A 27,217-nucleotide genomic window follows, 5' to 3' on the forward strand; every position below is an offset into this window, starting at 1 on the left:
TGGCCCGTAAAGGGCAGAGGTAGATTACCAGTCAGGGTAATGAGAGGCAAAGCTCACTCTTTTTTTTTTTTTTTTTGTCTTTGCCTCCATTTCCAAGGAGAGGTGGCTTCCCTGGCCGCTGGCAGACTTTTTTTTTTTCACCGGTGGATTGTTCCATCTCGGGAAATATAGAGGACTGCCCGAGTGTGTTGTGCTGCGGTAATGGGCGCATAATAGGGTCAAGCCTGCATTTAATAAACAATTACCCATCTATAATAGATGAAGGCCAGCTCCAAAGACTCAGCGCCTGGGCCGGGTCACCAGAGTGAAAGAGTTACAGGAAAGAGAAGAATGAATAATGCAGACGAAGCGGCCGCGAGACCAACTAAATGCGGCAGTGAGATGGAGATGCTAATGAACATCAGCTCCCTCCCCGCTGTCAAATCTGCAGAAATACAGCAAAACACGACGACATCGTTCCCTCGGGGTCCTCTCCTTAGCTGCGAGTCCAAGGTCAAGCAGGTACACAAGGGGAAAACGTGTTGAGGAGTGTGTGCGACACCAGCCGGAGAGCTCCTGTGGATTAGCATGCAAGTCAAAGATATATATGATGGTAGCTAAGAGGTCTGCATAGGACTATTTGTGGATGTATATTTTAGTTCAAAATATCTTAACCCTCGTGACGCACTTTTTTTCCAACCGAGATTGCGGGAATTGTGGATTCCGGGAAGGGAAAAACTGGATAGCAAAACTGCAAAATACTGGGCGGCGGGTAACGCGAAAAGCGCGCGGGTAAGCATGGCAAGATGAGAGAATGATCCGACAAAAAGCGAAACTAAACAGGGAACTAAATACACGCAACACTAATCAGGTAATACGAAAAAGATGGACAGGAACTAGAGGAAAGAGAAGCTGATTGGTTGACACACAGGCGCAGGTGAAGAACATTGAACAATATGAGAGTGAAAATGATTCACATCTCAGATTTATTACTTACAAATGATGCCTTTTTTTCCCCTTTGTTCCGCCCACCCCAAAAAAAGAGTCCTACTTTTGTCCTAAACCGCCTTCTGGTTTATAAAACTCTTCCCTTCTAATCTCATCTACTGCGCTTCATGTATGCAGGGATATTGTAAGATATTAACATATGCACAAAAAAGCACCATAATTGCCCCCCCCCCCCCAATTTAATCCTAACACTGTAAAATAGCAGAGATCACATTTACATTTCTCATCTGCCTTTACATAATTTCAGCCTGCACCACTGCTAACATTGTCTCTGCTGTGTCCATTTACCTAATAATGGAGATTTTTATTTGATTTTTTTTTTCTTGTGTCCCCTGTCCTTCCCTTCACCTCCAGCCCACACTGTGATTTAAAACACACACACACACACACACACACGCGCACACCGCCGTTTTACGGCACAATAACACAAAGCGGGGGCCGAGACACCTTGGGTCGCCCCGGGCCCATCTGTTGCACATCTGGAAGTGGTGCACCACAACCCAATAATTGCAAGTCAATTTGTTTGAAGTTATGGATTTGGCATCTGGCGCCATTCATAAAAAAAAAAAAAAAAAAACCTCTGGAAATCGCATTAATTTTATAGCGTTTCGGAAAGGCCTAGCCACTTTTTTGTTTTTCCATTTAGTTCCATGAAATGTGCAAGGGGCCATGCTAGCTAGCTGTTTTTTGTTTTTTTTTAAATCATGCGATGACTTAATGACCTCAACTTTCGTGTCATAATTTTACACATTTCCACAGTTAATGGGGCGCTTGAGAGGCAGGATATTGTTGTTTGTCACGCACGGCTGAAAATAGATATGACACGTGACGCTGGATGTCATTATTTCCACTGGCGCTGCACCTAATTTGCGCATAAGACGTGTCGTTCCTTTAGGCTGCCTTTCGTGTTTTGATGAAGGTCGTGGCAGCCTCGACCGGTGAACCCCGCCGGTTTCGGTGACGGGACGCCCCTCGGATCGGGCGGGGGGGTTCACGAGACCCCGTCCCCGCTCGCCGTTTTGAAGAGAATTTAGGAGGGGATTGTACTAAAAATAACCTGGTAGAGAACAGGATTCCACTCAACTACACTCAAAATGTTTGCAAAATTTTGTGAGGAGGTAAAATCAAGATGTGATGATTTCATAACCAATGTTATACTCATTATTAGATGACCTAGAAAGCAAATAAGAGGAATTTATGTTGTGTCTTAGGAGGATATTGTATTAAAAACATGCAACGATTGGTCGGATGTAAATTTTGATTTGGATTATTGTCACTTCTGTTGATTTTGTTAAACTGTCCTCACAATGATAGAACAAAAAAATGTGTGTTTTGTGCACACATGCCTTGGTTTTGTGGGACCATTTTGGTGGATCCCACAAGTTCAGACCTTTTTTTTTTTGAGGGTCAAAACTTGCTTTTAGAGTACAGGTTTCAAACTCCAGTCCTGGAGGGCCGGTATGCTGCATGTTTTCCAACCTTCTCTCTCAAACACACCAAATGATTAGGATCATTTTCAAGCTTCTGCGGTGCCTGCTAATGTGCTAAACATTTGAATCAGGTGTTTTTTACAGAGAAAACCGGGCTAAAAAAAATGCAGGATACCGGATATGTACTTGAGATAATGTATTTGAGTAAAATCATGGCATATAAGATATTAGTTTTGCTTGAGATGGTACTGCTACTCGTTTTACAATGAATACAATGTTTGAACTCCGCTTTTAAAAACTTTTTTTGTTTGCACCTCCTCTTAGGTTACAATGTTAGCTGAGTTCGGCTGACGCTACTGTGTTAAATGAGTACATTTGCTCGTGCGCGTGCGTATCTAAGCATCTGTATCTGTAGAGCGGTGTATGCTTGGTAAAAAGTTCAAAGAAAAATTCCCTCTGAAAATACTACAGTTGATTTTTACAAAACCAAACTTAATTCCGGCAAGGACCAGCATCAATCTAAATGGGAAAATAATTCGTCAATATTTTTATTCTTCTCCTAAATGATGGGCATATTTTGGGGGCATACAACTCTACTAAATTCTCACAAGAGCCCTCATTGGTTAATATGCTCATTAGCCTTGTAGTCGCAAGAAAAAGAACGCAAAACGTGCAGACTGTCCTCGTTTTGGACTCTGCGTTGCACAGTGCATTGCTGCCCCCTGCTGTTGGATATTATGCAGCAGCTGTTATGTGATGTACAGTGACACTATTTCACCTTGCAGTGTTTTAAAGTGAGTCTACAGATGAAATGAAACCTAATTTTAGCAGATCTTTCTTAAATCTGATAGTGTAATTTATTTCTCATAAAGAAGAGAGGGGGAAGTCCCACAACGTCTCCCAAAAGTGTGATAAAAGTTTCGGTTGATGGTTGCTAAGCTAATATCCCAAACACTGGTTTTGTCAATCTGACGTGCGCTTTCAAATCCGTGTCTTGATGAGGTGTGATATTGCAAATAAAAAGTGCCCTGATCTGATGTCACCGTTGCCTCATCTGACCACAATTCCGGTTTGAACTAACGAGCCTTGAACTTTGTCCACACGTCGTCTTTGATATGCACGAGGAAGGGAGGAAATGTTTTTGTCTGCTGAGGATTCTTCTTCAAGTATGGGAGGAAAAGTGTGCATCCTATTATCGTACTTTTCTTCTTTGTTTTCTCTCACTCCAGGGATGAAACATCTATTGTAAAAGATAACAAAAGCAAATGGAGAGAACTAAAAACTGGCTTTATTAACTGTAAATAATATACTGCAGTATTTGTGTGAGTGTGAGCCGTGGCCTACAGCAGCATTTGTGTGTCTGTTCCTTTTCTTTTTTTTCACCAAGATAGACGATAAGTTTTTTCAGCATTGATAGCAATCATTAATAGACATGTAGGTTATATTATTATCATAATAAAATCAAGTAATATCTCAAACTGACATCAAGTGACATTAATCTTCCTCCGCCCGCTGTCTAAACAAAAATCTGCACCCCCCTCCTTTAAACGTACTTCTGTCAACTTGAATATCAGCTCACCTTCACAGTAAACTTTCCCGTGTGCGCCGCTCTTCATTTTTCTGTTCATTATGCGCCCTCAAGGGCTCGTCAGATCGCAGTAGTCATCAGCATTAGTACTACTTGTCTATTATCCACTTCCTTCTTCTCTCATTCCCCAATCAGCTACTTTCGCTTTCGCCGTTGAATTTCTCAATTTCTCATCCTGATTTGTTCACCAAGCTTTTTTTTTCACTCTAAAAAAAGCACATTTCGAATCATAACAAGCAGTCATATTGTATCAAAAAAGGGGTTTATTATACACATCCCACCCCTATTGCCAATAAAAAAGTAGCATGTTAGATAATATATTCTGTAAATATAAAGGTATGTAAAGGTTAATTGTATAAATATATAAAAAAAAAAAGGCACAGTGTTAGGACTGAATAAGGCACAGTGGAAATTGGGGAAAAAAAGGATCTCAGCTTGGGAGTAAAATTCAGTGTACGGCGACTACAGTGTTATCCCCCCCGCCAAAAAAAAAAAATTCAAAGTTTCTCCCTTTTTTCGTCTGAGTCTGTTTCTGCCCTTTTCAGGAGGCAGAGATGCCGGAAAGGAAGGGAGGTCCGTGAGCTGTACAATACATACAGGAAAAAGGGCGGGGTCGCGCTCAGGTAAGTCTTTTCAAAAGTCCCCTTTTAAGCCTGCGCGGCGTAGAATTATAAGTCGTCGCCCTCCCCCGAGCTGAAGCTGCTACGGCGGCTGCTGTCCTTGGACGCGGCTCGGGGCGAGCCGGATGACAGCAACGGGTCGGCGCCGAACGGGGACAGCGCCTCGTCCATCAGGATTTCGTCCAGCCGGTGCTCACCTTTGAGCGTGGCGCCGAAGATCTCGGTGAAGTGGGACAGCGGGTCGGAGAAGGTGGTGCAGCCGTCGGCGCCCGCCGCGTGCTCCTGCGGCGCCGGGACGGACGGCGCGCCGGCCACCAGGGTGAGCCGCTGGAGGTACTCGCCGTTGGGGTCTTCCTGGTAGAGCGGGGGCGGCTGGGGCTGGGGGGACGACTGCTGCTGTTTGAGCAGGTGCGAGTTCAGCTCGGTCGTTCCCAGCGAGGCGGACATGTTGGGGAGCCCGTGCGCCCGGGCCTGGATCTCGAGTTCCTGCGAAAAACAAACAAACAAACAGCTCGTCTAAAATAGATGGCTGACGTCTTTTGCCGTCGGTGGCGCGCGGCGAGTTCGTTTTCTCCCCCCGCAGTTAAAAAGGATGGATCCTTGACGTCACTCATTGAATGAGTTCGTTTCATCCCTCCCCGGTAAAATTTGATCGTCGACGTCTGTGTCCGTCAATGGCAGTCTGTCGTAGATTGAAAACGGTTGGCTAAAACGGAAAACTGTAAAAGTTGCTTACTGCAATATTCCTGCTTTGACATTTAATTAAAATGAATAATTGACGTCAATAGCTGTCTCCGCCCCAATAAAACTGGATCGTTGACATGTCGAGATAGTTCTACCACTCCGATATACTTTTAAAAAAAAAAGAAGCCTCAAGTCTGTTTTTTTTTTTCACTTTTCAGTAAAAATGTACTGTCAAAAATAATGCACGGGAAAAATAAAATACACATTGTGTATTTAAAGCAATCACATGACGAGAAATACCGTATTCACGGATGCTAACAATTAGCATCTGTGTGGCTATGTTATTAGCATTTAAACAACAGATTTATCATACACTCTCTGGCGTGCATTTGTTTTCCTCTGCAACTAATATTACTGCCGTATCGACAAATCCAAAAAAGGATCTGAATGACATCATCCCATGATAGGAAATTATAAATATTTTGGGTTGGGTAAGTCCCTGTCCTCCTGGAACAATTTTGCTTGAATCCCGGCCCCGCCTTTTTCTTATCAACACAGTGAGATTTGACGATGAGTGATACTATGGGAGTTTGGGCGTTGCCATTCATTTTCTTCATTGTTTGCTCATCACTCAAATAGAGATGCATCATCCATCCGCCTTTGCAACATGGAGGGAAAGTCCATTGTCCGATCATTCAATCACAGACATATTTTTACATATCTTGCACGTCTGTGACATTCAATCCCGGGTACTTCATTGATTTATTTATACAGGAAAATATCCTGATTAACGTCTGGACTCTAAAGACGTATAAATACAGCAAATTATGCAAAAATATCCCAACCTCCTGAGAGCCAGCCTATTCATTTCTGTCCACTATTGCGTCCATTTTGTCCCAGCATAACAGCACAGTTCATTGCATCCCACCCAAACAAATAAGACATCACTGGTACAGTCAGGATGTCCTCTACTGAGGACACAAGGACTTGGTTGGCTAGCTCCAATGAGTTATAATATAATGCGCGAAAACAAACAACCACTATTTCTATCACAGCCTGAAGTTGACAATGATTGGCTGTCATTGTGTTTGGTATAATCTGATTGGCTCCTGTTTTGGTTGGGGGGGGGGGGGGGGGGGGCAGAAGGAAGACGTGAAAATCGAGGAGCGATAAAAGTTTATCTTTAAAAAAAATGCCTTGCTGGCAATTTTGACAAAGCGATATGCATTCTTGCTTACCACAGAAACAGCTCGAGTTTAGCTTACCGCATCAATGCAAAGCACCTAGTCGCGACCGCAGCTACAGCTAACAATCACGAGGGTGGTATTTTTTTTTTTCTGGAAATGTTCCTACCTGAATCCTGAGTATGAGCCTCCTATTGGCCTGCTCCAGCTTCTTCTGGCGACTTTCCAGCTCACGGGCGTGCTGCTGTTCCTTTTGCAGCCACCTGATGTACTCCACCGAGGCCTTCAGGATGGTGCCTTTGTTCCAGCGCATGTCGCTGCACATGACAAAAAAAAATAGATCTTTAAGATCCACAATATTCTCCAATCTTTTTTTTTTTGCACTCACGCCCACACGGGCTTTCATAAGAAATGATGATTTACACGTGGCAATTATTCAGCCCTTACATGGGATTCTGAAAGCAGATTTTAATAGAATAATTAAGTAGGTATGTGGAAAGTCCATTCTGGTACTTCCTCGGTGTCTAAAATTAATCCCGGGGAAAAAAAGGTGAGGGGAAACGAGCTGAATTGGGAACTCAAAGGTGTGAGATTGCCTTTTTTTTTTTCAAGGCAAGGTTGAGAAATTGTCCCTATTTTTTTTTTTGCAGGTGTGAGTCCCCGGTTGGATCAAAGCTAATAATCTCCTTTATTCCGTGTTAATGGCGGCGCCGTGACAAGGCCGACCTTCTATTTAAATGAGCGCCAAAGTTCAATTGCTTGAGATGGCCACCGGATTCAAATTCAAAAGTGTCCGTCAGTTGGACTTCCAACTGCTTTAGAAAGCGTTAATTAGGACTCTCTATATATGGGGATGACCAATTTTTTGTTTTAATTAAATCAACGTTTTATTTTCGAAACTTGGATTTAATATTAACAATGAGACAGTCACATCTGACCCATAGACTCAGCCTGGTATGTGAAAAAAGTGATCAGTAGCAACTGCGAGCGTTTCAGGTTCAAAGTGTGCCGTCATTTTCCTCAATTGACCTGCTCCCGAAAAGTAAACCAGTCGACGCTGAGATTTTTACTGTGGAGAAGGCGTGCAAGAATTATATGTCTTGCAAAAATGTTCACGTTGATGAAATCGATCATATACAGTAACCGAATTATAAATACTATTCATCTCAAGACAAAACCTTAAATAGATGCAAAACATATGCCGACGTATACCGAAGGGAAATACCTGGCGCAAATGAAAATGCTAACGAGCTAAGCTATCACTTTTCTATCACTTTAAGTATTGGGGGCTGGCATCAGCGGTATCGGTAGACTTTACGAGAATTCGATACAGCACAATAATGATACTTGCGACCGATTCTCGCCTATCCCTGAAGCTAATTGCTCGATGCAGATGTAAACATGTAAAAATTAAGGTTGTAGCAGTTTGTGATGGTCGAAATGAGCAACTTACGGGTCGTTTGACTTGGGTATAAGCGTCCCCAGCTCTTTAATCCTGTAGTTGATGTTGTATCTCCGTCTTCTTTCGACTGGAAGACAACAAAGCGGAAGTTGAGGAAATCTATGAGTGGCCCGCTAAAAACGACAACAAAAAAAGTCGGCTTGAAGACTCACTTAAATTGTGGTTGTCTTTTTTCTGTCTCTCCTTGGCCATAACCCGTGTGTCGTGTTCTGTCGAAACAAAAAAAAAGATATTACAAATTGATTATCAACGCAGTTTGATGGAGACAAAAAGGTCCAGTCAAGGGCGACTCAGAGCTGAGGTCAGCCTGAATGTCCCGTTTCCACCCGGGCATTAGCCTCCACAAGCTTGACCTCTCACACACACACACACACACACACACACACACACAGAATGAAAGAGAGCCCAGTTTATCTCTTGCTGCATGTTTGCAGCTCATTGTGGCCAAAAAGTGCTCACTTTTTAGAACGGCGTAGTCGGTAATGAAGCAAATTTACTAAGCGGCCTTGGAGAGGGGCAAGAAAATGCCACTGCATTTATATTTGTCTTCGCATTCTTCCAAATTACATAATTAGTGTGCTGAAATTGGATTTGCCAATTTGTCTCTGTTGATTCAATCAAGACAATTTGGGGTCTGTGTAGGTGCACATTGTCCTTTCCGTGCCCGCTGAGAATGGAGGCTTCCTCGGCCCATGCGTTCTATTTCCTCAATCATTTAGGCCTCTTTGCTTGATGCGGCATATAATAACAAAACATGCCTCATTGGATCCGAGTGGTTTTTTTTGTTTGTATTTTTAAATCCCAATCGTTCGATATTTGCTCAAAAAAGACCGCTATATTCGAGAGAAATTGTGTAAGATGGCTTATCTTGACTCGTTATAACATCCCGGGCCACATTAGGTACACTACAAGAGTACAAAATGAACCGTTTATCATCATTATTATTATTAGGAGTTGTATTTCGTATTAATGCTCGGGGTATGATTCATTATTTTGCCTTAAGTTGCTATTGAAAGGAGGATATTTGTTTAAGCTCTGGTATGAGTTCATACCTGTGTATTCCCTTTTTACTGTGAGCTTTGTGGGGTTAGATGTGGGACTCAGTCCACCATTAGGGGGGTTCATACCTTGTTCACCCCCATACACGTCCAGCATGCTGCTGCTGAGGGATACCTGTTGGCAAAGGGAGAAAAACGGTTATACAGCTGCACCGTGTATATATATATATATATATATATATATATATATATATATATATATATATATATATATATATATATATATATATATATATATATATATATATATATATATACATATATATATAATGAACTCCATCTCCCCCTGACCTCCGCTAATGCCTCATTTTGAAAACCCTTCCACCCCACACAGAGATGGGCTCTGTGTTGGAAATAGCATCACGTTAGATGAAAAGGCCAAGCTTGGTCAACGGCACCAAACAGAGACCAAACTGTTTATCTACGGCTGCCATTTTTGTCTGAGAAAGCGTCCGCAATAATGCTGCCTTTTCATGGATGGAGTTAGATGTGAAGATGTAGCGTGCAGGCCCCCATATGCGTCAAATTGGCATTTGTGTACTTATGGGAACACGCAGACTCCTCGCCATCAGGATTTCAAGCGGATTTGATTCACGCCGTGGTGCGTATGAGCGGGGACCGTTTGAAGGAAGCGTGTGCCTTCAGAAGAAGCAAAACAGAAGTGCATTTTTCTCCTTATCTCACCAGGATGGAAGAAGAACAAGAGGAGGAGGAGGGGGAGAGCTTATCAAAAAGATTCCGACGATTCATGTTAACTCCTCGCATTGGGATCTGACATTTATATATGCATTCCCCAATGTGTTGACCAAGTGGTCCAACTAATATATTTAGGCACGGTGTCATTCCTGAACCATCCCATTAGTGGCGAGAAGCCAAGAAAACAATATTTTCTTTTGAAGCTGACTAACTGGGCCTTATCTCCACCACCCCCATCTTTGAGTCCCATTCCACTGCCACGGTATCTATTGGGTTTAGCTCGGTGTCGCTTCATCAAACCGAATGATTCTTTCTCTGCTATTCGAATGGCTTTGCTCGACTTGGGCTAGATTTCCCTGGCCCGATTCTGGATTTCCCATGTTCTGGAGCGGGAAACCTTTGTGATTCCATCCAGGCTTTAATTGACCGGCGACGATGATCTCCTTGAGTGATGTGAGAACCGTTGCTAAGCCTTGATGAACTTTGACTCATCTCTCGACTTAAGCTGACCTCAAAGATAGCGTCCCCCCTCTGAGACCACCCTTCCGCACCCAGCCTTTTTTTTTTCCCCAAGCTGCCACCTTCCATTTCTGACCTTCCTATCCAGAAAGCGAGGTGTACTTACATTGTTTTGCATGAGGATGTTGGGCTCCATGCAATCCAGGCTTCCATCTTTGAAGCCCGATTCCAGACTGATAAGGTCGTCAATCACTTCATCCATCGGGAACTAAAAAGAAAGTAAGTCTTTTGAGTGGATCAAGGACTGACGAGGACGCGGACAAGCCCACCTCTGGAGGAGGGACTTCCCGTCGGCTAATCCAATAACCGATAAGTCTCAAGTTAGCGCAAAGTGTTTGTTGGGGGTAAAAACATCTGATATCAAAGACTCTCTCGTCAGAGATGACAAAGTCTGAAGGTATCGATGAGCGCATCAGGGAGAAGAGATAAGTGCTGGCTTCCTGTCCAGTATTTCTCTGATTGCCATCGAAAACGAGCGTCGGCTCTCATCTCAATAAAAGAATGTGGGAGGGCCGAGAAGAATGGCTCACCGCAATCATGGAAATAACCCCAGATTAGCCCGCTTTCGACGGCAATGACGGGAAAATGCGTCATCGGGTCCGTCCCTCAGACGGTTGCTACCGGCAATTTCACTTCCTCGCAGTCGGCAAAACAGAGAGCGCCGGTTTTCATTTCTGCGAAAGGCACTCACCTCGCTGTCGTGATTGGCCATGGTCATCAGAGCGACGGGGCTGTCGGGGTTGCCGCCGTCGTTGACGGGCGCCATATGGCCGTTCCTCATGATGGGCACGGCGGGTAGAGGCTGGCCGGGCGCGTGGGGGTGGGGCACGGCGTGGCCCTGCGTCGCCAACTTGGAGCCCAATGTCAGGTATTGCTTGACCTGCTGGCTCTGGCTCTGATGGAGGTGGAACTTGGTGTTCTCCAGTTGGCTCTGGACCTGCGAACGGGACGAGGAACGCAAAAGTCAGGACTTTTTCTGACTAACGTACGGCGCGCAGGTGTCGCGCTTCTTGCGAGAAGATGATCTCACTGGGGACGCAGAATTCGTTGTGAGTCACAGCTTGGTCATTTTTGCGCAGCCTAGCAGCTGGGCTGCATTTTCTCGAAAAAATGACTCGCTACGTATCCTTTCGGGATTGAAAAAAAGTTTTTACCCCTGACAGAACTTGAACTTTTTGTCTGTTTGTTAAAAAGAGCTATTTAGAAGTTCTAAACAAACGAGTTACCAAAGATGGGAAAGCCGGCGTATAAAGTCAAAACCCCGCCACAGAGTTTGTTTACCTGCCGTTTAAGTGGTAGCACTTGAGGCAAAAGCCAAACTCTGGACCGGGTTCTACTTTCCGGGCCCGGATTTGCCATCCGCCCAAAGTTTTGCCAGTCTTACGTTTGAAGCTCTCGTCGCATCCCGCATGGTGTAGTAGCCGCAGTCGGATAAGTGTGGCATTCTCCAAAAATCTTCAGGTTGGCTTCGTTCGCTGGGAGCGGCGGGACAAGTTCAGGGATCCGAGTCTGCCGCTTCCTCGCCTCTCCCGGTGATCTTCTGCCGTCCCTGGTCCCGGCGTCTTTATAAAAGGCCCTAAGTGAACTAATTAGGCCCAAAGCTGGGGGTAAGCCTTCATGTCGCATAGCATGACAATCACTTCAAACGGCCAGCTGTCAGATCACCCGGGGTTTGATCACTGCAGGACGTCTGCCTTTACCGTCTATCACTAATTCACCGGGACCGCCCCTTTCTGTTTGAGCGGCCAATCGGCGCTCGGCTCCCAAGGTCCTCTTCTGCCTGCTCCAGGGGTTGCGGCAGCACAAATGACCCTTGTTCTCCAATAGCGGTTTTAAATAACTCCACCAATGCCATTTTTAACCAGTCCTTCTCATTTACTCGCCGCTTAGAATGATCAACAACGGCGTCAATAAAACAATTTTGAGGTCTTAAGTTATAGGCTGTGAACGACTATTTCCGCAAGTGATATTTCACCCAAAATGCGTCGTTTCATGAATTCCGTCGATCGGACAATGAAAGTCCTTGTTGCAAAGTGCCTTTATTAGGTTATGGCCTGTCAACTATTTTGAGACTATCTAAATGTGTGTGCGTTGTGAGCAATAGTTTCAAAACATTAACCGATGTCTATTGTAGTCCATTCAAAGGTTAAGAAAAAAAAAAAAAAAACATGAACTGGACTGAACTTTATCTCAATGCAGCTAATTGTCCATGACGGAACCCAGCTAATCAATTACGGGAATCGTCCAGTTGTCGCTTGACCTTTGGCTGGTGGAGCACCATTATGGTATTTCTGAAAAATTAAATGTTTGCTATGCGTTGTGTTGATGACATACTCAGGATGTCCCTTCTTGGGAATAATAATGCGGCCTTTTGTTCTGAAGCTTCAAGTTCGTTTGTGTAACAACGGGCTCAAATGCTGCACGGTTAGCCACACAGGGAAGAAGAATCCACAAATAATCTACACACGTTTTTATTTATTTGAATAACTAGTTTATTATGCACTTTTAGCAGGATTGTAGAAAAAAATAGAGCGCAAAAAGTAAAACGAAATCTGTGAGTTCTCTTCCATTTTCAAGCTACAGAAGGTAGTATTTAGTTCCTCACTGGGCTACAAACGCAGTTCCTTAAATTGTTACACAGATGAGGAGTTTCAATTTCCAGAACTCAAATGAAAGTCTTTGTAGAGTTTTGAACACGATAACAGCCAAAAGGAAGTCCCAAATATATTTGATGTAGTATTTATCATGTGTTTTCATTTTCAGAGCATCTATAAGTAATGTTCTCTTGAAGTTGCTTTGTTTTCGTTAGTTTATTAGTTTCAGTATTAGATTTAGTTGTTGTTTTTTTTAAATATAAAGTATTTTCCAGCGCCAACAATTTTAGTTTGTTTGATTTTAGTTGGCACGTCATCCAGCACTTCTTTTGGACTCGGCAAGTAAATCCCCGTCCTTGAGGCCTCCTTCGGCATCCACCTAAACTGAGAGCGTCCTCGTCACAATATGTGGTCACCGGGAACTCTTATCTCCCGACAAGACGCCGCTTGTTAGTCAATCTATTTTTTTCCCCCACGGGCAAGCCAGAAGTTTGCCGTCGTGCGTGTGTGTGTGTGAGTTGACTGTTCTGGTTTCACTTTGCCATTTTTGCTACTGTAAATGACGGAGACGCGCTTGTTATCCACTTAAAGGAATCTGATTAGATCGGAGAGGTTACGGCGCTTCAGTCACCGAAGCCCAGCTCCACAATGGTACATCTGTGCAAGTGTGAAGAGGACATGCCAGAGGATTATCAATGGCCCTACTCACCCTCGCACGCATGCACGCACTCGCAGGGACGGCCGCGGCGCAAGAATCCGATCAATCCCGGCCCGAGTTTGGGATTTTTTTCCCTCTCTCGATTGTTTGGTTTGAGACACTTGAGCGTTTCTCTTTGGGGATGCTGAGCTGTGCTGGCACCTGCTGTGACAATCGAGGCAGTGTCGGAGGCCGCTGACTTCACTGGCTCATTTCTGTTTCCTGACGCGGCAACTTTAAGTGGCGCCTCCAATATCCCATCGGGCAGCAACAACAAAAGCTCTGACGTCAGTCGAGTGCATTGCACGTCGCGCTGTCGTTGCTCCAAAAATAATGAAATTGACCAAACAAAATATGGTCATCTCATATTCCACAAAAAAAAAATAATCTGGATTAATTTCTGCTTTTGGTTTCAGCCAACAATTCTCAATTTCCTTACATTTACAATTGACTAGGCTTTTTTTAGGCGACTGGCTTGATTTCAGTTCAAAAACAATTCACTTTATCATATCAGTCCTTATATAATTGCATCATAAAGGCAACATTGTTTAGCACAGTATTTATACAATGCAACTCAATGTGTTTTACACAACCAGAAGCACATCACCAAAAAGCATTTAGCTGAAGAATCCTGCCCCACCCCCATCGAAGTAACCTCTAAAGTACTGTAAAATGCATTGCATTGCATTGGTGAAGACACTAGGAAGCTGAAATTTCACCCGGATGGTGACAACATGTCAAAGATGAACATAGCATAAAGCCCATTATTATGTGAATCAGGTGCATTGAAGGACAGAAATATCAAAATCATGCAGGATACTCACGCGATTGAAAAAGAGTCGTGCTAGCTGATGCTGACTGCGTAACGCGTATCATTGCAAGTTTTCCAGAAAATATCCATACCGTCCTTTGGAGGATGAATAAAGAGTCTGTCCATCTATTTATCCATTGGTTCTAAAAGGTACACTTTTGATGCATCATTCCCAAAATGAACAAAATCGGTGTCAAAGAGGTGTCCAATGAATCCAAATGACTGTTGCTCCTCCAACAGAATAACAGTTTTTATTCCCTAAGAAAAACAAAAATTCTTGTGTAATCGGTTTCAGTCTTGCTCAAGTTCTCCTTTCACTTCAGAAAAATCCAGCTGCTTTTGAAAGACCGGTCAAAGAGAAAACTGGAGGACATGGGTGTCCAACTCATTTGTCACCATCGTTATTTTTGTAGCTCTCGGAAGATAATATAATCGTTGCAGGTGTGATGGAAGGAAAAATAATAAATGATGGTTTGCATACAAAATGCATACCAAACCTGATCAGTTGCGTTCGATTGATATGGATTTTTAAATGCTGATTACAATATTGTTTCTTTGTCTTCGAGCACGATATGTATCTCAGTAGTGAGTCGATATCAAGTGGGATATAATTCAAGGACGCAAAGATTTCAAAATTCTACGAATTTAACAATCATAACAAAGTTTCGAGTTTGAGTCGATTTTTATTACGCTCCCCACAACCTAACATTTCAAACTTCTACACTCACCAAAAACCTCACATATAAAAAACCTCTCAAACCTCTGTCGACAAAAATCATCAGTATCGCACAGAGAAGAAACATGACCAAAACAAACAGCAAAATAGTTTATGCACATCTCAAAAACAATTTCTCAGAAAAAACACATTTTCAAGTTTTAAAATGATCAAAAACCTCACGCGTGAAAAAACACTCACATAAACCTCTCACACACGTCGAAAAAAATCCACTCCAAAAATCTGTCATGTGCATCCTCACAAACAAAAAAACCTCTCACACCCCCAAAAAATCGACACAAAAAATTACACTAAAAAGTATTGCACCCACCCCCATAAATATGATTTTTGTTGCATTCCTAACAACCACTACAAACTCTTTTATTTTCCACCCCTAATAATTACCATCAAACAGAAGTCAGTGAGCAATCGTAGCAAACTTTCAAGGGCCGCATAAAAAGATGTGAGGGGTCCAGATCTGGCCCCCGGGCCTTGGGTTGTCACTCTTGACATTTGGGATTCATTTCCAGACCGTGATTCATTTGACAAGCTAGCCTGCAAAGCTCCAGCATTTCCACGCCCCCCACTGACCCCTACCTGCAGCAGCTGGATCTCCGTCAGCGCCACCACTTTGACCACGCAACATCGACTCATGGCGCCCGCGGCCTCTCCCGTCACAGGGGAAACGGCGTTTTGCGAGCCGATCTCTCGGAGCTCGGCGTCCAAAGAGGAAGAAGAAAAAGAGATCCCGCAGCCTCCTTCCTGAGCTTTGCAGAAATATCGAGGAAAGGAAGGCGTGACACATCAGCTTATTTGGGGGGGCAACGCCGGCCGCTTCCTCTGTTTGTGTGTATGTGCGAGAGGAAAACCTGACAGAAGCAGAATCGCAGACGACGGTTGGGCCTGTGTGTGTGCGCGCGCGTGCGTGAGAGCCAGCCAAATGCTAATAAGTTGCTTCTGCATGCACATTGCCGTAGTTTTCCTTCCTGCAGAAAATTCAGCACATTCTGACAGGTTATCTGCTTGACAGCCGCTTCCCTTCTTGGGCTTTTTTTTTTTTTTCCAGTCAAAAACCATTTATTTGAAATGATGCGTGGATGCGGATTCCTATGATGACAAACATGAAGTAATGGTTATGATCAGAGTGAGAGCGCTAACACATTAGAATGTGTTGATCAATGATGTCTTTCAAGTAACTTTGAAACCTCAAAATGTCTCGCATAGACCCCAAAAAAACAACAGCGCACATTTTCAACTTCCACCTTCACCAAAATCCTCACACATTAAAAAAACCTCTCTTATCAAATCCTCTCACGTTCTACCAAAAACCTCTCACACATACCTACAAATTTCTCACGCAACCGAATATCTAAAAAAAAAAAAACCTCAACAGTCTCAGACCAGGTGAGAAAAAAAAGACCCCCAAAAAACTCTCATGCACAACCAAATTTTATTGTTCACACAAAAAATGTTTTAAAGTTTTATATGCATCAAAAACCTCACATACAAAACCTCTCACATGCATACCAAAAACCTCTCATGCACACCCATAAATCCTTCACAAGACTAAATTACCTCTCACACCCCAAAAAACACTCGGAGAACCAGAAAAAGATATCAGTAAAAAGTAAAAACTCTTACACATCAAAAATATCTCATGCAAACCCGTAAATTTCTCATTCATGTCAAATAACTACTTTGTCACACCAACAAATTTATGCACATGAAAAAACATGATCCTCCTTCCACACCAGCACTTAGACCCACCAAAAAATAAAAACCTTTGCACACCAAAAAAACTCTCATGCAAACCCACAAATCTCACATGCAAACAAAAACTTACAGCGTCAAATTTACTCACATCAAAAATATATAATCCATGCACCAAAAAAGCGATACCCAAAAACCCTTTCATACTAGCACTTAGACCCACCAAAAAATAAAAACTGTTACACACCAAAAGCCTCTTATGTCACACACAAACAAATCTCAGCAAAAAAACACACACTCACCCGAGAAACAGCACATTGACCCACCGAGTTAACAAACTCTTACACTTGACAAAATCTCTGGCAGTCAACACGCCTTTCATAAATCAAAGACCCTCTCACACAATCCCCACAAATCTCACACAATCCCCCCCAAAACACTCACATGCCAAAAAAGTGCCTCACGCTTATTACTCGCTTGTCCATAGTCAGTAAAGCAACTCGACTTAATAACGTTTGGATTTGCTACGCCCTAATGAAGCATCGATGCAAAATTTGATCAAGCAAATGAAATCTGATTAATGTCGTTAAGTCCAGTCGGGACATTTGATGCTTTTTGAAAGACGTTCCACTTTGACGCACAGTTAGCAGATCCACCATGTCTGCATCTGCTCCACACGTTCCACTGACGCTCTCATTAAAGGCGCGTCCATCTCGGCGGTATTTTAGCCGCCGTGTCCAAAGTTTTGTTTCGCCGCCATCCGAGGCTCGTGTTTGACTTTTGCGTCCACGTGACCGCCGCTCGGCGCCTGACTGTAAATCACGTTTTATTGATCCTTCAGGCGCGTCGTAGCGTCTGTTTCTATGAGGTTATTTAGTGCCGTAACATGGGAATTTCGCTTATTTGCTGCAGCCGATTAGCACATGCCCGACTAGTTAAATGCATTCATGCAAGCCACAGGGTTTTAAAGGGAAAATTAGCGGGGCGCTTGTCTCGCTGAGACAAAATGGACACGGCGGTGGACAAAAACCAGTAGGAGTTTGAGATAAGGACAAAATTAGTGAAATGTTGCCTAATATACATTTCTTTGTCTAAAGTAAGCCCTAAAATTGGCTGGTACTATATGAAATAAGTACTATGGTAACGGATACTCGAGTAGCAACGTGATAGTCACTTTGAGAATTAAGTACTAAACTAATGGATTACTTACCACTTACACAAAGTAATTGATTATGTTAGTGCTTTGTTACCTAAAGTGATCCATTTATTTAGTACTTTAGTTTCAATATACCACCTAAGTACTAAGTACTACTTAAGGATTCAAACACTCAAATCATGTATTTTAGGTAGCAAAGTAATGTAGTATTTTTGTATTTCGTAACCTAAAGGAACTAATTTATTTCCTACTTACAAACCTAACAGAAGGGATTACTTTAGTAATCGATGTTATTGACGAATTGTAATTAAGTACTACAGTTACTTTCAAGTTGCCTTAACTTATTTACTTTAGGTAATTGATTACTTCAGTACTTTTACAAAATTCCACTGATATCTCATGTTTAGGTGGGATTCGATGAACTGGATGAGGCAAAAAGGACACAGCAGCGGACACAAAAAAGGCTGGGACTCAGGAATGATTTTCCCTTCTTTTTTTTTTGTATTATGAGTTGTATTATGCAGAATAAAGATTCCAGTTTTGGAGGCGTGGGGCTGGTGGGAAGCTACAAGTGCTCACCTTTGTTAGTCACCCGCTGCACGCGGCATGTTTTAAACATCAGGGACTTCTTGTAACAGCCGGACCGGCTTCTGAGGCCACGCATCAAAGTGCGTCTCGCACATCTGAGGCCTGTTTTATCCTGCTAGAAAAGGAATGCATAATGGACACGCGGCAACACTACACTTTTAATGATCCTCATATGAATTAAATATCCGGGCCGTTTTAAAAGGATTCCATGGGAAACCGCGCTTATTGTTAACATCACAATCAAGAGAACCTAAAGCGTTCCCGGGCAAACCCAGAGACACAGTCTCTCCGGCATGTCCTGTTCTTACCGGCGGGACATCCTAACCAGATGCTCGAAACGTCTCAACTGGCTCCTCTCGATGCAGAGGAGCAGCACCTTGACACCACGTCGGGGGCGGGAATGTAGATCGAATGGGTAAATCGAGAGCTTTGCCCGCCCTCATTCGTGAACTCCTCCCGAATGGGGCAGGACCTCATCTCCGTCTTTTCCGACCGAGGACCGTGGTCTCAGATTTGCAGGTGCCGATCCTCATCCTAGTCGCTTCACGTTCCGGCGAGACTTGGGAGTCAGGGCCCGATGAAGCCGGCAGCATCACATCATCCGCAATTAGCAGAGATGCAATGCTGAGACTCCCAAACCGGACCCCTTGGGTCATATTAAATTTGTAATCAATCACCCAGGAGGTCCTCTTAACACTTATTAATGTGTGACAACAGACCAAAGCGGCTCATTGTTAGCATCAAGCCACTTTTAACTCCACTATATTCTGGCAAAGTGCACCCCGTCAGATTTATAAATTGATGTTTAAAATAAACTTAAAGCAACACAACTCGGCTAGGGAACAAAAATGTCACTGTCGGCCCCTTAATGTCATTTCCTCCTCACAAATCGGAGGATGTCACGGCGGGAATATTGTGTTAACGGATTGAAGAACAAAGCTATTTTGTGTCTTATGTGCAGCCAGTACCTTGATTTTGCTGCTAGCGTGCATGTAAAGCGAGAAAAAAAATGACTGAAGCACCTCAAATTGAACAATTCAAAATAGCAAAAATAAACAAGGGTCTTGAAGATGCGTGCGGCCTGTCCCCTGTCCGCGCCAAGTCCATGAGATTAGTTAAATGGAATAATACAATTTTTGTAGCTAAATTGATTAGGCGGCCATTTTCACAAGAGCTCTGTGTCGGAATCGGAGAGGACGTGCACGTGCCTCCAGCGGCATCCTCGCACTGTGCTGCTTGCACGTGCACACACTCAACATTGAGCACACCTGCACTGTCCACTTAGTCCGCTACGCTACAGTATTAGAAAAGAATGCATTTCACCCAATGAGCTGCCGTGGCACTCATTAAAATTACATTAATCTAATAAAGTACTATTATAGCAATGGATATTTGAACACAAATGGTGCAGCAGCACATGCAGAAACACAATATACAAAAGTGTTGTGTACTGTATTCTTTATCCTCCGGAAAGAAGGAGTAGATATGTATCTTCCCGAGACAGACTTTTGACTTGTGTCCACTGTGTCCAATTTGTGTTTAATCACGATTAATTATATAAAGTTTTGCGATTAATTCATTTTAATCGCTTGACAGCACTAATATATTTATTTACCCCATAATACAATGGGTTCAATGCACTGTCATCTTCATTTTAGGCCTTATTCATGCATTTTGTGTCAGAAAGACAGCAAGCAGAGTTGCAACTCACCCACATACAAGACATCATTGCACTTGGTCCCAATGAGTCAGAAGTTATAGACAAATGCAAATGTCCTCTTCAGTGGACACAAATAAATGTATGTATCGAAAGCATATAATACAACAATATGACTGAATGTTGCGACCAGGCAAGAAAGCAAAATATCAAGTAAGAATGTGAATTTTTATTGCCCCCGGCATGAGAACATTTGAAGCAGACAAGAGCAGGGTTAGATAATGAGAGACGAGGGAGCCCAAGTCCATTTAACAATACAACACGGAAGTGCCCTCTGACCCCTGTTGTAAAATGTGCCAACGAGCAGCGAGAGCAAAGAAATTTGGGGGAATTGCCTCAATGCTTCTTTCATTTCTAGGCTATGCCATTTTTGGAACCACCAAAAAAAAAAAAAACAAGTGAAAATTACCGTCAACGATTTTTCCAGTCTGAACTTTGAAGCTTAATATGGCATCAAAAAGGGCATCCTACTCACCCTAACCGCATTTGTGAAGCACTCTTCAAAAGCTTTTTTGGTGGGCATATGTTGATTACACCTCCCCCTCACTCCGCTTTTAACTCGATTGTGGCAAATCAACTAATGCAATCGCTTTTTAATGAGAACTAAGCAGAAAATTAGATCAGGCTTTGACCTCACTCGAACTAATATTCGCCGCTTTGTATGCTGAATACAAAGAGCCGATTGTTTTTTGTTTCGTTTTTTTATGTCTTTTTTTGCACAATGACAAAAAAAGGTAAGCCGCAGGGCTCAAATCATGAGTAAAAAGGTGCAGCTTACAGTGCGAAAAAAATTTGGTCTTTTGACCATTTATTTGCCCGTCATTCTCTCAGTATTTTAGACGAGTGATGGCACACGCCTGGTAGTGAATTTTGACTGGGTGTCACCATCCAGGTGAAATTTCAGCTCCAAAGTGTCTGCTGTCATTGCTTTCACTTTGGTGTGAGATTACTTTGACGTGAAGATAAGAGGATTGGACAAAACTGTGAAAAAATGTGCCATAAATATATATATATATATATATATATATATATATATATATATATATATATATGTATATATATATGTTTCAGACACATTTTTTCACTCTCTCCCAGGCACATTACTGTTAAAAATATCCGGCCTATACTCAACATATAAAGGATCTTTTGTTGATTTTTATCATTGGCGTGTAATCCCGCAGGGATTGGCCAAGAGGTGCGGATGACTCATTCCGGGCAAACTTCCTATCCAGCATAGCCAATGCATGTAAATATAACTGAATTTGTTGATTTTTTTTTTTTTTAAGTCTATATATCAGAGAAGCTGAAAAACCAACCTAAAGTAACCTCCAACTTTTCCTCTCATCAGTCATTTCTTCCAAATATGTCCCCTTTTACATATTTGCACACTTCACTCCATCTCCTCATCTAGGAGGGCCTTGATGTTTGTCTTTGGCGCTCTCTTGATCGGCTTTGCCGCCGTCTATCTCTTCATCTGCGCTTACACCTGCGCGAGGCTAACGTGAGACGACACCGATCTTTTTCATCACGATGGGGAGCCCCGGAGACCAAAAGACTCACTTAAAAGGCCTGTTTCAGGGTATTAATTGCTTGACATGGCTCACCCAGGTATGGGAAACCTTACATGTGCCGCAATTAAACCGACTCGAATACTTTGACGTCTGAACAAATCACGTGTCGTCGGCGCGCAAAGTTATGCCAAGTTAACAAGGGAGGGGAGGGGAGACAAAAAGTGGACATTGCCGTCAAACTCTCCCGGGAGCAAGCGTTTGTGTCCGCTTTAGTAGAATTTTTTTTTCTGTAGCTTCTACAAAGTCTTGGTGTCCTCGGTAGAGGACATCCTGGTTTGTGGAGTGAATGCCGTTTACATTGCCGGCTTGCTGACATAAAATGGACATAACGTGTGTTGTCCCTAACTGTCAAATTTGAACAAGGCCGACAATGATTAAAACAACAGTGCGTCATTATACACCTATCTACACATTCTAGTGACTTTTAGCAACTTTTCCAGAAGCAAAAGCTCGTTTAGATTATTATTATTATTATAAAATACAGATGAGACAAAAACTCCCAGGGCCTGTAAGCTGATTTTCCAAGTATCCTAGATTCATAAATTCATAGATTCATATACATACGATGACGCTGTCCTTCAAACGCGCCGGCCACATGACACACTCGTGAAGTTTGACATTCTGATAGAAAATCATCAAATAAAATACGGACGCCAGCGTTTGTCCCAGTGGTAATCCGCACGACTGTTTCTGTGCTCCGTGAATGTTTGCGGTCGTTTAAGGCGCGCTCGGAGCTTCGAGCGCCGCCAAGCGAAAACGACAGCGGAGTAGGCGCGTGGCGATCACGTACCTGCCCGTACCAGTTATATTCCAGCATGGTGTCGCCGAAACGCGCACCTCCGCCTGAATGCCGAGCCATCTCCCGAAAGCGGTGGGGGAATCGCATGTCCCTCTGATTGGCGAGCTCCGATTGGCGGGCCTCGGCCCTCGAATTTGGGCACTCCCAGAGCTTCTGACCTGTTGATAATGAACCTGAACCCATTATTTTGAGTCAATGAATTGAAAGAAATAGGGCAAGGAATGAAAGCCGCAAGGCCAATTAACGGCATTCTTGGATGTATTACGCTCGGGCACGCCACTTTTGCGCCTTTTTGTCTTTATCCCCTCTGTTATTCATTAATTATTCCGAGCAGGGTCGGGGGTCACGTGGCTAATTGCGCAAGCCGTCTCCGTCTCGCTTTGCTTCTGACGACCGCGCCGCCTCGGGTTCGCCAAATCTCTGGTCGACGTCATCTTTTAACTCGTTCCGTTCCGAAGGCGTCTTTTGGTTTTTGCGGGGTGCGTATTCGATCCCTTGCGCCTGTTTATATTTTTTTTCCAAGCGTATATCTAAAAGAGGGTCTAAGAACTACAAAGCATGAAAGCAATCATTTTATTAGCTTCTAAACTTCGAATTACTTAAACGAGAAAAGTTATCAATAAGTATCAAAAAGTAATCCATCACTCGAATATTTTGGTAGTTCAGAATGTAATCTGTTACTTTAGGACAGCGCTTCGCAAATAAAGGGGGTGGGGGCGCACGAGGTGAAAAGGCTTTTTGTCATTGTCAAGCGATAAAATAAGCATTTTCATCTTTTTTCATTTTAAGGCACTTTGATGCACTTGGTCATTTTTTTCTGTTTTAGAATAAGCTGTAACCCGCTGTAAAAAATATTCAACAGTTGTTCAAAGTTGATTTATAATGGTACGTTTCCATACGGCAATGGCAGAAATTACGTTTCCGGACAAAATAGGCAAAAATTGCATTTTTTTTGGAATGAAAGTGGCGGAAATTGCGTTTTCGGACGAAATCGCTTTTTCGGAAGAAAATCGCAAAAATGACGACAGGTACTTTTTATATATTTTTAAAGAAGACCCATATAATCCAAAATTTGGGCACTGATTTTGTGTCCACTGTTTTGCACGTACATTACGTGCACATCCAGCTCCTCAGGTTCCCAGAACTACAGAGGCGAATTTGTGCCTTGGGATTTTTCACAGTTTTAACGGGCCATTTGCAACGCATTGCTCAGTTTAGGCTTCAACGAGTCACATTGTCGCGCACAGGAAGAGGCGCGGCGACGGTGACCTTTTTAACCGCCATCCGCACTTGCTGAATTTTATAAAGACTGACATTCTAACGGGACCAGCAGGAAACAAAAGGAAATTCAATTTTGCCTAGCGATAACAGCGTAATCACATTAGGGAAAAAAAAGATGTTGATGGTGATGTCAATTTCTCTTTAATGTGATTATGAAATAGACAACGTATCACGGTTTAATCCTCCCTCAGACTGTTTAGCGTCCATTCGTTTCATCCGTGGACGTGGTCCGTTGCTGTCCTTTATTTACACATAGTCTCATTTTTTTTAAATAGGACTCGCCACTTGAAGCCCTTTTTTTTTTTAATGCCGTTGCAATTTTTCACACAGGCCACCGGGAATAAATAAACGAGTTAAAATTGAGTAGAGCGTCTCCAATGGCCATTTGCTGCCGTCAAGTCTACGAGGAAGTCCAAATAAGGTCACGCCATTATACTCTTCTGCCTCCTTTGTCTTTTGCAAGAGTTTTTCTCAAAGGGGTTTCCCGAGTAGCACCTCTGGCCACAAACAACCCCCCCCTTTAAAGCTTGGTTCCCTTGGTCGCATCTGCGGTCCAACATCGCTCCGATCTGACCCCCCTTTGTCGTCTCAAATATGGTCACAAGGTCAAAGTGGGGTTGCACAGCTTTTAAAGCCTCCTCCTATCAAAAGTGGCTTTAGTAGGCATAGTTAAATCACTTTTTTTTTTTTTTTAAGTTGAACAAGACACTAGAACACAATTTTGCAGTAAGTTGATATGTTCCAAACAGTTTGCTCTTAATTTGAAAGCAAACATGTCCTGTTCCTGTCATGGCATTGCTAAGCATTAATTTCTATAAAAACTTCAAATAAAAGCGTACAAACATTTTGCAAAAAATAGAACACAATTTAGCACTAAGTTGATGCATGTTACCAATGTGTACAGTACTAATATGGTCCTATTTTGAAAAGAAAATATACCAGTCATGCCATTAAAATGCAAGGAATTAGAATAAAACTAAACAAACAGATACAGTACAATGTGTTGCAGAGTCACTATAACAATTTTGAAAAAGATTCCTTTATGTTTCAATTAATTTGCTCTTAAATTACAGAGACAAAGTGTCCTGCCATGGCAGTAAAAAGCATTAAATTATATTAAAGCTTTAAAAAAAAGATATTCAATGTTTTTAAAAGCAAACACTGAACAGTGATGAGATTCTTCGCGTTGCGTTTACTTTGCTCTTAATTTGAAAAGAAAAACCTGCTCTTTCTGTCACAGAATTAAAAAGCATTGATTTTGACTAAAACTTCATTGGCAGTCTATTGAAAAATGTATGCAAAAACCCTGTTAAAATCTCACTGAACTTCCTTCATGTATCCCAATTTTAAAATCATTGCTCAGAAACTTTGAACCCGCAATCCCTTTTTTTTTTGAAGAGGAACAAATACATGGTTCTATTTCCTAACGCTTTTAATCCTCATAATTGTTTCCATTTCCTGAATTTTTTTGTGTGTGCGTGAGTGTGTGCCCGTCACGCTTAACCGAGACATGACTCCAATTATGTATCCGTGCAAAAACACACAAACAAAATCAGGCACTTCATCTATTGTTTTAAATGCCAATGCCCCCCCCCCCCCCGCCACCCCCTTTAACGGCACATCACTGACTATTGCACGTCAACATACACAAACACATTAGGGGTCCCCCAGCACCAATTATGTGAATCTTGTAACCCCCTCCCACCCCACTCTGAGCTTATCTAGCCTCCAGGGAGACCTCCGGCCCGCCCCCCACCCCACCCTCGTAAACACAGAACCCCCGAACCGGCACGGAGCCTGGAGCCGGTCCCCGGCGCGCACGGTCCACTTCACCACCGCCACCATTGATTGGTCTCGCGTTTCTACCTTTGCAAATCTCCCTCCCTTTTTCTTTGCAATCCTATTAGTCTGCGAACGTAGTCGAACAGAAAAAGACTGTCGACTTCACTCAATTAGGCCCTAATAGGATTAAAGGATGCCGGTATGGACCGGGAGTTTTCGAATGGCCGTGGAATTTTTTTGCGGACACCTGCTCCATCCGTGGCGGTAATCTCACCAAAGCCGTGGAGGATACCGAGCGATTGGCCACACCCACCTCAGCCGATGTAGTTTTGTCTGGAATTTCTTGACCTCTTTGCGTCCCGTTACTTTTGTCCATCACTTTCTTATGCCGTACAGTCCGATTATAATAGTTGCTCTTTCATCAGTGGGGTCCCCCCCCCCGACATAATCTTTTCCGAGTCTTACATTCCATTCTTAACAACCGGTCAAACAAAAACAGCAGTGAGCATGTAACTTAATTTGACTAAAGATGCATGTTTGTTTTTATTTTGATTTTAATCTGAAAAGAGCGGGCCATGATTTGCAACCTCACTTCCACGGGGCTAATATTCAATCTGATCAGATTTGGGACGGTGGGGGGAAAAGTGCGAAGGGAACGAAACAAGGACTGATAAGTCAGATAAGTTAAATACGATTGCTAAAAGACAAAGCTGGGCCTGCCCGACAACTTTTTTTGAAGCATTTCGAACCGCCATTTTGTTCCCAGGGATGTCATAAGGAGACGGGTTTTCCATCCCGGAGGTCTTTCCGTATGTGTGGACACTGTGAATAGCTATCTTGGTGGCCTTGGCTGGCCCCCACACGCCCCGTCGTTTTTAACTCTTTCAATCCCCAAAGAAATACTTAACATGAGTCCTAACATTCCATTCCATTGTTTTTCGACTTATTTCAAGTGTTTCGACACTCTAAAAATGGCATCAGTACCTAAAGTAAAGAAATAATTTAGTACTTTAACAGCAAATGTTATTGAGTACTTTCTAACCTAAAGTAATGCTAACCTAGAGATCTCTTCACAAAAATAAATCATCAACATAAAGTGTCAGACCTGTCTCAAGAAGAAATAATTATAAATAAATATTTGCACACAAAAATATTCAACTTTTGGGATCACAGTAGAGACGAGATAACGTGACAGGTAACGAGAGGCGGCACGTGACAAGTTGGAAGTTTTTGTTGTTTTTTTTTCTCCAGACATCTTACTAATTCTAACGTGTTGCTTTATTTAGATGTTTCTTTTTATAGCGGTGTGTTTAAAGCACAGAATGGCCGTTTGTCCCCTCAGTAACTCAGGTCAGCAGCACAGAGGACAATTTCAGCTTGATTTTATTAGCTAATTAAATCAACAGTTTTGAAGGTCGGAAAGTACGGGAAGGACTTGTTCTGAGAGTAGGTCATTTGATTTTGTACGACAATCTGACTTTTGGGCCTTCTCTGTTTATTTTGATCATTTTTTTTGCATGGCCGTTTGGAAAAAAACGGACGTTCTCTGCCGAGGACGCCGGGACTCC

The 27,217-nt window shown here is 42.8% G+C and overlaps 1 protein-coding gene across 5 annotated transcripts; it reads right to left on the bottom strand.

The window, feature by feature from the left end:
* Positions 1–4,250: 4,250 nt before the first annotated feature.
* Positions 4,251–22,769, bottom strand: tfec (transcription factor EC). Of its 5 annotated transcripts, XM_088406342.1 has the most exons (9): positions 13,532–13,596; positions 11,613–11,813; positions 10,920–11,165; positions 10,335–10,436; positions 9,008–9,128; positions 8,108–8,164; positions 7,947–8,022; positions 6,663–6,810; positions 4,251–5,111 (listed from the first exon to the last, which is right to left on the bottom strand). In XM_088406342.1, exons 2-9 carry the CDS (start codon positions 11,670–11,672, stop codon positions 4,674–4,676), a joined length of 1,248 nt encoding a protein of 415 aa, XP_088262468.1. In that variant the 5' UTR covers positions 11,673–11,813; positions 13,532–13,596; the 3' UTR covers positions 4,251–4,673. The 5 variants fall into 5 exon arrangements, with proteins under 5 accessions (XP_088262468.1, XP_088262466.1, XP_088262469.1 ...); XM_088406340.1 differs by lacking the exons at positions 11,613–11,813; positions 13,532–13,596 and adding an exon at positions 22,578–22,769; XM_088406343.1 differs by lacking the exons at positions 11,613–11,813; positions 13,532–13,596 and adding an exon at positions 22,578–22,673 and having other exon boundaries at positions 9,083–9,128.
* Between the last annotated feature and the right edge of the window lie 4,448 nt (positions 22,770–27,217).

The sequence above is a fragment of the Hippichthys cyanospilos genome, chromosome 22 (genome assembly GCF_059441005.1).
Source record: "Hippichthys cyanospilos isolate Australia breed blue-spotted pipefish chromosome 22, RoL_Hcya_1.0, whole genome shotgun sequence".
In the NCBI taxonomy this organism is placed as follows: Eukaryota; Metazoa; Chordata; class Actinopteri; order Syngnathiformes; family Syngnathidae; genus Hippichthys; species Hippichthys cyanospilos.

Bases quoted from the DNA above. Each gene is read 5' to 3' on its own strand.
- tfec (XM_088406340.1), bottom strand. From the start codon at position 22,769: ATGGGTTCAGGTTCATTATCAACAGGTCAGAAGCTCTGGGAGTGCCCA. The intron at 9,129-10,334 runs GTAAGTACACCT...CTTTGCCAACAG, and splicing joins ACATCCTCATGCAAAACAAT to GTATCCCTCAGCAGCAGCAT. The intron at 6,811-7,946 runs GTAAGTTGCTCA...TGTCATGTGCAG, and splicing joins ATACCCAAGTCAAACGACCC to CGACATGCGCTGGAACAAAG.